At 36.4% G+C, this 12,830-nt stretch overlaps 2 protein-coding genes across 2 annotated transcripts; one reads left to right on the top strand and one right to left on the bottom strand.

Moving 5' to 3' along the window:
• Positions 1 to 2,441: 2,441 nt before the first annotated feature.
• On the top strand, positions 2,442 to 5,001 carry LOC113288820 (peptide methionine sulfoxide reductase A5-like). Its single transcript, XM_026537946.1, has 4 exons — positions 2,442 to 2,788; positions 3,886 to 3,998; positions 4,086 to 4,230; positions 4,454 to 5,001. Exons 1-4 carry the CDS (start codon positions 2,498 to 2,500, stop codon positions 4,649 to 4,651), a joined length of 747 nt encoding a protein of 248 aa, XP_026393731.1. The 5' UTR covers positions 2,442 to 2,497; the 3' UTR covers positions 4,652 to 5,001.
• Positions 5,002 to 5,139: 138 nt separating this feature from the next.
• LOC113288821 lies at positions 5,140 to 8,001 on the bottom strand. Its single transcript, XM_026537947.1, has 3 exons — positions 7,851 to 8,001; positions 7,683 to 7,748; positions 5,140 to 5,465 (listed from the first exon to the last, which is right to left on the bottom strand). The coding sequence occupies exons 1-3, from the start codon at positions 7,896 to 7,898 to the stop codon at positions 5,430 to 5,432; spliced, it is 150 nt and encodes a 49-aa protein (XP_026393732.1). The 5' UTR covers positions 7,899 to 8,001; the 3' UTR covers positions 5,140 to 5,429.
• Positions 8,002 to 12,830: the final 4,829 nt, after the last annotated feature.

Here is a 12,830-nt window from a genome sequence, read left to right as displayed (position 1 = left end):
GGCACTCATTTGAACATGTGATGGGACAAAACAGACATGCCACATGCACAAAATCTTCATTGGTGTATATTTGACACTATTCCGATAACAATGAATTATGGAATATCATTTGACCTTATCGACTTTATTAGGAACTTAATTTTTTGCACCATAGATATAGACACACAACGACAGATACATCCCAACGAAACAAACGCGACTATGCATTGAGTTTTAAGGCTATGAAGCCATATGCATGTAAGTTAAGTGTTTCAAAGATCCTAGAAATTGTGAGGGTCACTTCTGTGGCAATATACCAAGACTGTTATATCAGGAACATCAAACCTTTGTTCCCATATCCCTCCACACTAATTTCTCACAGTTCATATGACTTCCCTCCATAAAGAACTGTCACACGATAGCCATTGTTTTCTAAATTTTCTTAGTAATAAAGTCGGTTGGTTCTTTGTGTTGGTAAACACAATTGTCGTCTTCTCATTCCTTGGGAAACTTATGTAACTTGGTAAATTTCTCTGATTCCCCTTAATCATTGTCATATTATGTGTAATCAGTTCAGTTCAGTAGCCTTACCAGCAGTTTCAATAGTAACACATGATTCTCAGATGTTTCTTAGCAAATCGCTAAATGAAAGGTTACATTGTAGCACCAAACATGTATCTTATAAGTACGTTTCACATCTTCAAATTACTTGTAGGCACCGTCCTTCATCACCATTATATGACTTGTGGTTTAAAATTTATATCGATCATACGATCAGCTTCATCAAGAGTAACCTAATTACACTGATTCAAAACGACATAATGACTCTCCAAAAATAATCGAGCAAACGTCCAGGAGTTGCAATTACAACTTCACAACCATGTATAATCTTAAACACTTGGTACTCGTAAGATTCTCCTCCCACTATGGAAAAAACTCTTATCCCAAGTAATGATAAAACTTTGTAGTTCAAACTTCAATCTAATGTGCAACTTATCTAGGTGCCATGACAACAACATAAGGGGAACTCAAAATATATATATCATCCTAGGAAATCTAGATAAAAGCATGAGCAGTCTTAGCGGTGCCTATCTCAGTAGTTCCAATGACATCCCATTGCTGCAAACCTAATAGACTCGCCACCATTTGAATCCGCGACGAAGTCGCGTACTACCTACTTCCAAAACTTTTAACAACTCAGTATTTACCTTGCTCTTATAGGAAATACTAAAATCCTCTCTAATCTTCCAGTGACATAATTGAATCCTCCAAACGATGTTGAATATAGTTTCGTGGTCTTACTCTCTCGTGAAATAGCACCAAGAAATCCCACGAAATGTTAGAGTCAGGTATTAAAGAACAAAGCTTTAAATCTGGTTCAAGAAGCAATAACTCCAAATATAAACTAATGAGTGTAATAGTGACCGATATATTTGATCCATAACCGTCTATGATAGTATATTTTAGTATCCATAACCTCCTCGCCTAGATCTTCTGAAGTCCCTTAGAGCCAAGCAAGCTAAAAGGGTTTTGTAGTCCAAAAATGGCTAGCAATGATAGCTGGCCAAGACATCTCAGTCAGACCCTAATAAATATAAACCTTCTATTTGTAGGGATCTGTTTTTATAACACCTGAGCGGAAAATAAAAGAGAAAAACTGGTCGGGGCCGGGGCCGGGGCCGGGGCCGAGCAGGGATATAGTTAAGGGTTAACCGGTTCACGACCATGACCGGCTGGACCTAGGTATAATCTGTGCCGTCTAAAAAAACGGACGATCTCAACCATTCTTTAGTCCACATACATACACACCATCTTTCCTTAGATTATTGATGTCGTCTTGGACGAGTGTTGGAAGTTTCTAGTTATTTTGATTTTATGGTGCTTTTTGGACGGGTACGTTGTAGTGATGCTATTGCTAAAAACTATCAGGACTTGAAATAGAACTGTCGGGTTGAAACTTGTTTGAATCTTGTTTAGCTCTAAATTGTAATATTTGGTTTGGACTTGAAATACAATTGTTGGGTTGAAACTTGTTTAAATCTTCTTTTTTTTAATCAGAACTTGTTTGAACTCAAATTTTATCACTTGCTATAGTTGTAGTAGCGGTGACTAATCCAGCCAAGGCTTTAAAAGGGCATATGCCCAGCCCACCCAGGAATTAGCTGGCTAAAGGAGACTGTTTGTTAAACTATATTAGCGACGACCGATCCGGCCAAAGTCATGGAGGGCATTTGCTCCAAGACAATAGCTAGCCAAAGAAGATGATGCTGGCTTAGGGGCAATGCCCCCAGAACTTATAGAGCTATTTGGAAATAATCTTATTTCTTTTTATTTGCGGCACCTTCAAAATTCTTGAAACCTAAACTCAGGTCTCCCAAGATCTAAATTATTTTGAACCGCTGATTTTTTGTGATTGTAATTATCGTGGGCCACGCTCAGAACATCGAGTCTTCATATTCCCCACGAGAGAAATTTCCTTCGTTCTGCCTTGGGTGTTATCACTCTCGGACAAAAGAAAATGATGAAGGAATTATCGATGGGAGGTCTGATAGTAATTCTCCTCAGCCTCTCCTTAATGTCAAATGGAGTTCTCAGTATTAGATTACCAGATCGGATTTCTGATGTCACAAAAGATTCAACAGTGAATCAGCCTCTTAAAACCGCTGTTTTCGCACTTGGAAGTTTTTGGAGATCTGAATCTGTGTTTGGATGTTTAAACGGTGTTGTTAAAACTACCGTTGGGTACGCCGGTGGAGCTAAAACCAATCCTGAATTCAGAAGCTTGGGAGATCATGCTGAATCCGTTCAGGTTTGTCCGTTTCTTTAAATTCTCATTCATTTTCTTGTACATAATTTCGGTTTCTCCTGTATTGCAAAGAAATCATGTGAAATGTTGGAATTATTTACTTTTAATTTCATTTTTTTTTTTTGTGGAATTTTGATTTTCTTTGTTATCGGAAGTGGTTAATTTCATGGGGAGAAAGATTGTATAGATTTTTTTGTAACATCCTTCCCAATGTAGACTATATGGTGACCCTATTATGCGGTTTTCACATCAATTAATACCTCATATGAATATTGGATAACGATTTTTGTGGTTTGGTTGGAAATTTGTAATCAGGCCATTGCAATCTATTGATATCAAGCTTTCAGGAATTGTAGTTCTGTCAAGTATCACTGATTCTTATTAGGTTGTATGTTTATCTATAAATGCTTTATCAACATGCGACAAATTGTTCGGGTCCTTCCCTTCATTAAACGATAGCTGTTGACAAATTGAAGTAAATGAGAAATGAGGGCTAGGAGAGAGTACAAACTACAAAGCCTAGAACAGCTTCTATGCCTATGCATGTCATGTTATTTCCTAGTAGTTAGGCTCCACTTAACGGTTTCAACAATGAAATCACATTTGGTTGAGAAAAAAGAAAAAAAATTCTTTCAACTTCTTTAAACAGCAAGTAATTTGTTTTGATGTGTTTGCTTTCAGGTTAAGCAGAGATTCATGCTCTGTTTTGGATGAAGGTGGCCCCTATAAGGGTCTTACTTCTCCTGTTCATTTCATTTTTGTAAAAGTTATAAGGTTTTTAATATCGGGAGCAACAATCTTGAATAAATAGACTGTGCTAGAGTTTTGAAATATCTTGTAACTAAAGATATGTTAGGGCATTCTCAGTAAAGAGAGTGAGTCAGTGACCCTTCAAAACTAGGTGAATGCGGTGATCAAGCAATACTCTTTAGTAAAAGGCGAAAGAATAGTTTTCTTTGTGCACCGCTTGGCTTTGTTATTCAATTCATATGTTATCGTTTCCTCTTTTTTGTCTAGAATAATCAAATTATCTCGCGGTAGTTTCTGCAATTACCAAAAACAGATACGTTTTATAATATATTTTGTGAATGCTTTTGCAGATTGAGTATGATCCCAGGTCTATTGGTTTCAAGCAACTTTTGGATGTATTTTGGTCTAGTCATGATTCTAGGCAAGTGTTTGGCCAAGGCCCAGACGCGGGTAACCAGTACAGGTAACATAGCAAAAACTGTTAATTTGTTACTTTTGTACTTCATTAAGATTTGTTCCGCAAGCATAGTGAGACGTGCTTCATTTGCAGGTCCATGATCTTCACAAGTGGACCTGAAGAGGCCAGATTAGCTTCTGTAAGTAAGGAAAGAGAACAAACAAAGTCGAGGAGTAGTATCGTAACGACACAGATCCAACAACTTGGAACTTTTTATCCTGCAGAGCCTGAACATCAGGTATGATTTCCACCAGAAAATTTCAATTCTTCTAGTAATTTATTTCGAACATTTCACTTATTGATCTGTGTCCAACTTCCTATGAGCAGTGCAGATCATATGGATAAATAACTAGATTATCGTGGCTAATATGAGTGAACTGTATGAAATAAGATTTCTGATAAGTTCTCATTCTAAAGGATTATTTCCTTACCCCCACTGTTCGTAATTCAAATGTCTGCAGAAATTTGAGCTCAAGAGGAACCATTTCCTTCTTCAGCTGATTGGAAACTTGCCAGAAGAGGAGCTAGAGAAGTCGAGCCTCGCGGCAAAATTGAATGGTTATGCGGCTGAGCTTTGCCCTCCAAGGATCCAAAGGCAAATTGATTCGAAGATTGATGACATCCTTAGAAAGGGATGGCCCATCCTGAGGGAAGTATAGTTCGTAGTCCACAAAACAATCGAGCATGTATTATGCATTACTTTCAAGCTGCTGTTGCAAGCTATGGAAGATTCAAGAAAGATGGCGCAGAGGGGGAGAGAGAGAGAGAGAGAGAGAGAGAGAGAGAGAGAGAGAGAGAGAGAGAGAGAGGTGGGCGGGGTGAGATTCACAATTTTTGTAACCTAGTGGCACTCTGTAATGTTTTTGAAGGTGGGAAAGTTCTTTTAGGGCCTCTTCATCTCTTAAAAAGAAACTGGTTACACAAAAACTAGACTATTGTTCTTCTGGTGGTGGTTAGTGTGTTCTTGTGTAAGATGCTACATTGTTTACATTCAGTAGCAAGATCTTCATCTGGACTTCCAAATTCTAATTCAGTCCTTTTAGTTCATCACCAAAAAGAGCAGGTCCTGCTGCAATTAAACTCATTTTATGTTGATGTTTTTATCAGGTGTAGATAGATATGGATGTAAACATAAGAGGAAACAGGATACCCAATCAAAGAGAATACTGTCTGTAGATTGAAAACTACTTAAAATTGAAAAATACACAGAAAAGTAGTCTGCAACATGATTTTCGAACTACACTAGCAACCATGATGAAGAGAACCATCCTCAAGTCATTGGCATGCAAACAGCTAACTGCCAATTAGAACCAAAAGGAAATAAAACAAGAACAAAAAGAGTGGATTTACTGTCGAACAATTATTATTTTTTCCCTACTTGTTACAAAATAACTTCCAACATACTTAGGCCAAACATGCCATGGTGAAGTGCATTCTTTAATGATGAGCCTTAGCTGGCGACTTCTTTTTAGCCTGAAAAGATGAGAAAATGACGAATGCTGTTACAGTTAGGCACTGGCACAGCCAAAAACATAAAATAATCAAAGAAACTGAATGTAAAAAAAAGCCAGACAATAGCAGTGTGGTTATAATAACGTACAACCAATTATAAGATTTGAATGGGTTAACCAAGCTGAACTACAGCTAGAAATATGCAATTCATAACAAAGCATTTTCACACCATTAGCATTCAATTCATACCCATAGGAAAAGTAACTTATAGGTTATACAAAGTGTTCTCAACACAATCATACATTTTCTTCTACTTCGTCTTGTTACTGATAATGCAATACTTTCTATTATTTTCCAATATCAGTAGAAAAAATGATTCGTGTTACATAAATAGCATAATCATTTACATGATTTGAATCGGTTAACTATGATATTCCAGGAAAGAGCAGTCTACCACTAGAAACAAGCAACAGTTCGAAGCACCTAGCTCACAGTCCAGTTTGTGGTCTAGATCTAGGATAGTATAGTATAGCTGTGCTTCCAGCAAGATTAGAACCTTATTAGATTATTCAGTCCCCTTCCGAGTTTGACCTCTAAATATATAATGGACACAGTAACTTTGTAAATTTAATTCAGATTATATTGCTTATACATTAAGAAATTTCTCAACTTCAAGCCATGTTCAGGTTGTGCAAAAGTTTCTCTATCTGATGTTGACTAACAAACAATTCTGCACCAGACAAACAAATTTCTGCTCTAGAACTGAAAAAACAAGAGGCAAAATAACAGATACTTTTCATAAACACATTTTATTTACCCATTACATATCAAAACAAAACGAAACCCACAAATCAGCCAAGTTTCAAAACTGGATGGTAAACTAGACCAACACCCCTTTTCACACTCAAAAAATGATTCTAGTCGAGTACATTCAACCTCAATAAAACGGATCGAGGAACAGAATAAATCCACACACTACATTTTTCAACCCCTGTACTAATTAAACAATACTGCATACCTATTGCTTATACATTGAAAAACTTTTCTCAACATAATGACACATGTTTTTTTTTAGTTTCCAACTTTTAGGTAATAAGAATAATCAGTGTGGTTATAATAACGTATAACCAAATATAAGATTTGAATGGGTTAACCATGCTGAACTACCACTAGAAATGTGCAATTCATAACAACACATTTTCACTACAGTCATACCATTAGCATTCAATTCATACCCATAGGGAAGTAACTTATAAGTTATAACAAAATGTTCTCAATACAATCATACATTTTACACTACTTCGTCTTGGCACTTTTACTGCATTACTTTCGATTATTTTCCAACGTCAGTTGAAAAAATGATACGTGTTCCATAAATAGTGCAACCACTTATACGATTTGAATGGGTTAACCCATGATATTCCAGGAAAGAACAGTCTACCGCTAAAAACAAGCAACAGCTCTAAGCATCTAGCTCCCAGTCCAGTCTGTGGTCTAGATCTAGGATAGTATAGTATAGCTGTGCCCACCAGCAAGATAAGAACCTTATTAGACTATTCAGTGCCCTTCCGAATTTGACCTCAAAACATATAATGGACACAGTAACTTTGTAAATTGTAATTCAGAATATATTGCTTACACACTAAGAAATTTCTCAACATCATACTGCAGTTAGTTAATCGGATACTGTAATTCAGAAAATATTGCTTATACACTAAGAAATTTCTCAACATCATACTGCAGTTAGTTAATCGGATACTAATCAAGTCATGTTCAGGTTGTGCAAAAGTTTCTCTATTTGATGTTGACTATAAATGTTTCTGCACCAGAAAAACAAATATCCACTCTAGAACTAAAAAGATGAATCTAGTCGAGTACATTCAACCTAAATAAAATGGATCGAGGAACAGAATTAATCCACACACTACATTTTTAAACCCTTGTACTAATTAAACCGTACTGCATATCTATTGCTTATACACTGAAAACTTTTCTCAACATCATACTGCCGTTAGCTAATAGAGTAATTGGATACTAATCAAGTCATGATGTCAACTAACAAACGATTCTGTACCAGACCACCAAATTTCCGGTCTAGAACTGAATAAATCCAAACACTACAATTTCAACCCTAGTACTAAGTAACCTTAAATTCTTAAAAACAAAAACCCATACGAAAAACCCTAAATAATGGAAACCGGTTCAGAAACAAGACTTAATTAGATCTGAAAAAAATACCTGAAGAACCTTAAGCTTCACGCTTCCATAAACGAGACCAAAGGTGAAAGCCGAAGCACGAGCAACCTACAATAAAATCAACTGAATCAAAACAAAACCCTAAAAATGATTTTCCAAAACCATAACATCAATGAATCTTATTAAAAACTCGAAATTAGTGATTATTACCAAAGCGAGTGAGCTTGTGCCTGAGTAAGGTCCTATTGGGAGCGCCATTCGTAATCTTCTTCTTCTACTGCTGATTAGAGATGTGGAGAGCGAGAAAGTTACAAAGAGGCACCTAAAAGCAGAAGAGAGAGACTTTGAACTCAAGAAATGAATAGAGTATTTGTAAAGCCAAATAGTATTTTGAGGGTAAACTGGTAAATTAAAGCAGATTTTTTTTTGGGGCAGGCTTGCATTCTTATGCATATATCCATCTGCCCAGTGGGTATTCAAAAATGCTAGTTGGGCGGGCCTATTAAAATGTGAACCTATTGAAACCCAACTGAAATCTCATGAACTGACCTATTGAATAACGATTTTTTACGGACCATGGTTTTTTTTGGGACCATGGTCTTATTAGGTCAACCTCCCTATATTTATAAGGGGTGTTCTAAAGTTAGGTAAATACACATTTATCCTTTATTTTAATTTAAATTAAAACTAATCTAATAACTATATAAATCTAATCATATACATCTAATCTAAATGAATCTATTAACCAAAATCAAAAACAAAATTTGGAGGGGAATCGAAATTTTTTAGTTTGAAAAAAATAATATTCTCTTCTTCTTCTCTCTTTCCTTGACGTTCCTCGTTCGATTGAAAAATCCATTAATCATTTTTAATTCGTTTTTTGATAGGGTAAATTGAGTAGAAATCATCAAATGATTGGGTAAATTGAGTAGAAGTCATCAAAATATGGTTTAAATGGAAGTTAAAGTGGCATGTTCGGTTAAGAATAATTTTAAAAAAAAAAACTAGTTTTGTAACCGAACATTCTGAAACCAAGAACACGAAGAACACTTCGGTTATCACGAATTTATTTTTTCGTAACTGAACTCCGAGTTCGGTTGGTTCCCAAAGAATAGTTTTAATCGAACTCCTCATTGAAAACCAATATATTGTGTTCGGTTGGTTCGCAAAAAATAGTTTTAACCGAACTCCTCATTTAAAACCAATATATTGTGTTCGGTTGGTTCGTAAAAAATTCTAAAACTAGTTAGTAACCGAACTCTACCCATAATACAAAAAAAAAATGTAACCGAATTGTGTTATTTTTCCCACTATGTTGAGTTATGTTTTAACCGAACTTTGCTTACTCTATTCGGTTTATTCGCAAAAAATCTTGACAAACCGAACTCTTCACTAATTACATACGTGTGGAGTTCGGTTAGATATGCTGTTGGGTTAAAGTTTGCGAATCAACCGAACATTACTCTGTAAATCCTATAAACAAAGTTAGCATGTATGTTTACCGAACGAATAAAACCTCCATTAAAGAGCGAGTTCGGTAACCTGCGTGTTTGGAAGAAGTAACCGAAATACACTTTCAGATGAGTTCGGTAACCTGTTCTTCACATAAGGTAACCGAACAAGCCCAAATCTACTCTAAAAATTTACAGTTTTTTGAAAATTTGGAGCAATGCAACCAACATTATCTAAGTTTGAAGCATACCTGGATACCCAAATACCCTTCCTCCGGTTGTGGTTGGTAAAATCCATCGTTTTTCATGTTTTCCTTCTTCATCTTATCTACTTTACTCTCTCAATAATTCTACTTCTTTAAAAAAAAAACCATCTGATTTTTTAATTTCACTAATTATCTTTAACTTAATCATCTCACTAATCATTACACTAACTAATCATTACCCAAAATTAATCAGAAGGATAATTTAGGTATTTATATAAATATCTAGATAAGGGGTGACCTAGATTTACTTCTAATGTCTTTACCCAAATCAAAACCATGGTCCCCCAAAAAAAACCATGGTCCCTAAAAATTGGTTCCTATTGAAACCCAACTGAAATCTGATGAACTGATTATGTTTTTAAGATGGTGAGTCACCAACAGGGGTGAGCATTTGGCCGGGAATCCATGGATCCGACCTGGACTCACCGTTTTTTCGTGGGTGGGTATCCAGTTGGTTCACCAATAGGTTGGACGTCGATGAGATTTTTGAAATCTAACGGATGATGGATTGGGTTTGAGGTGCGACTTTAAAAATTGGCTGGACATCCAGATCCATTAGATCATTCCACGATTTATAAGGGCTGATACCATATTACTAGGGAGGATATCATTTCAAATAGGACAAAAAGATCTTAAACAATCCTAACCGTTGGATTAAATGGTGTCAGCCCCCAGTAATACTGGTATCAGCCCTTATAAATCGTGAGATTATTAATTGATATTTTTGAGGAGACGTATGCAGAAGCTTTCAGATATTTTCTCCTTTTTTTTTTGAAGCATAAGTATCTTTAAAATACTTCCATGTGTTTAGCATACCAGCATGTTTTGACTTCAGGAATGATAAACACAAATTAACTATCTTAATTATGTCAATGTGTGTCTTGGGAGACTTTCTCAGGGCGGTCCTATTAGGGTGATATTTTGTGCTTGTGAAAAAACAGTAACATAGTGTTGTGGTGTTTAAGCGTATATTGGCTAATTCTCGTTCTGAAATGACCTAGGTGTTTTGTTTTACAAATATGAATGAATGAAGTCATTATTGTTGCCTTTCTTTATCTATTAAATAAATTTTAATCATAATTGTTGATGGTGGATTTTCAACAAAGGGAAAAACCCTAAAATTATGAGGCATGTTTTTGACACGGCTTTCAGGCATGCAACGATTCATATTTTACGAAGCCATGATGAATATGTTTTCGAAAAGCCCTACTATCTGAGCGATTCGACCCCTGCATTTCATCATGACCTCTATGCAGAATAACATAATTGGGCGGTTCTCCCTAGATTGAGAGCTTAACGCCTTCAGGATGTCGGTGACACTCACTGTTCCCTGACTGCATGAGAGAGACCCACCTCCACATAGAAGAATAGTTGGGAGGCGGAAGCCTTCAGGATGTCGGTGACACTCACCGTTCCCTGATTATGTGGAGAGATAGTGTATAGATTCAGGCGGTTCTCCGTAGATTGAGAGCAATAATGCCTTCAGGTCGTAAACAACACCCGTGACTCCCTGATTATGCACCACTCAGAATGGATGTGGCGCTTTAACTGGATAATATCTTTTCTGCAATATATTAATTCTGCCGTGACATTCATCACTGAATTCCCAGAATAATATATTATTGCTCCTATTCCATGGTCGAATCCACGGCCTGATCCCATGGAATGGTAATAACAATTGCTCCTATTCCATGGTAGAATCCACGGCATGATCCCATGGAATGGCAATAAACAATTGCTACGATTCCATGATCGAATCCACGACTTGATCTCATAGAATGGCAATAAACTACTACATTATCTCATTATTCCGATTTCATGATCGAATCCACAGCTGATCTCATGAAATGGTGATAGATAATCTTAATTACTCCAATTCTATGGTCGAATCCACAATCCCATAGGATGGTAATGCGTGTTTTATTATTCTGGATTCATAGAGGAATCCACAGCTGATCCTATGAATTAATAATAAACAACTATTCATTTTTATTACTCAGTTTCATGAATTTATTCTCCACTAAATTTCATAAATTAGTAATAAATACTTAATAACCGGGCATCTGGACCATCACTGAGTAAGTCCCACAAAAATGGTGCAAGTGTACTCGACAATGATGCACGAATGAGCATCAGGATGCACAAACGAGCATCCAAAAACATAGACAGATGAGGAATCCTACGCAAAAAACTAGAGAAAAAAAACAAATAATAATACTCCCTCCGTCCTAGTTTACTTACCAAAATAAAATTTTGCAAAAACTTGAAACAAATTCAAACTACTTCCTGATACACCATCAATCTTTCAACACTTATTCAATATACAAGTTTTTGTATCCTAGTTTTTATTTCTTTCTTGATAATTAGATAATTTTAGTGAGAAATATAGTAATTTTTTGGTACACTTTTGTTAAAAAAAAACACAATTTTGGCAAGTAAACTAGGACGGAGGGAGTAAAATAATAAGAGGCGCCCAGGGGCCGGACCCACCGGCCGGCTGGCCATGCCCTAGCCGTGGCCGGTCCCATGCCTCCTTTATTATTTTTCCCTATTTTGTTATTTTTCATGAACTCATGAAAACTCCTTGATTTTAGCAACTTTCCTTGTTTGTGCAAAACCCATGAATTCTCCATAACTTCATGGATTCATGAAATAATATTATAAAATAGGAAAAGGTGTACGGGACTGGGCAACTTAGCCTGCCAGCCATGCCCAAGGCTTGGCCGGTCCCACACCTCACAATCCCTAGCCTTTTATAATTATTGCTCCCAATTTCATGAAACTTCCCCCTTTCAACAAAGCTCATGGATTCTTCATAATTTCAAGGATTCATGAAAAAATAATAATATAAAATTAGGAAAAGGTGTACGGGACCGGGCAACCTAGCCTTCCATCCATGCCGTAGCCGTGGCCGGTCCCACACCTTGCAATCCTTAGTCTTTTATAATTATTATTTTCTTCAATTCATGAAACTCCTGGGTTTGAGCAAAATTCATGATTTCTTCATATTTTCTCAAATATTGCTCAAATCATGAAAAACCAAAAGCCAACATGGTCACACGACTGGCTAGCCTCTCACGGCAATTTTAAATATTAAAATACTTTTATTTTAATATTTACAAAATATTCATGAATTGAGCATACATGGTCATTCCAACAAAAATCAAGAATTTCAGTCAAGATGAAACTCTTCTGAAAATTTATAATGTTGCTCAAACGCACATCAGAAAATACTGAAAATCTCAGTATGGAGACATGGACACCAAGGCAACGTGTGCATGCCCTCATGACCGACCAGATTCATTCCTAAGGCTTACACAAAGCCGGTCCCACAAGTTTTCATAATTCTGACCTAATTTGCTCAATTGCTCATATTGGGCCCAAACTCTCTCCAACCAACCTGGGGATTGCTCAAACGGCCAACAATTGGTCACGTGACCACCAAGAGCCGGCCCCATGGCCTATTGCTTGGT

The sequence above is a fragment of the Papaver somniferum genome, chromosome 6 (genome assembly GCF_003573695.1).
Source record: "Papaver somniferum cultivar HN1 chromosome 6, ASM357369v1, whole genome shotgun sequence".
NCBI lineage: Eukaryota > Viridiplantae > Streptophyta > Magnoliopsida > Ranunculales > Papaveraceae > Papaver > Papaver somniferum.
This window is presented reverse-complemented; position numbering and strand designations above follow the sequence as displayed.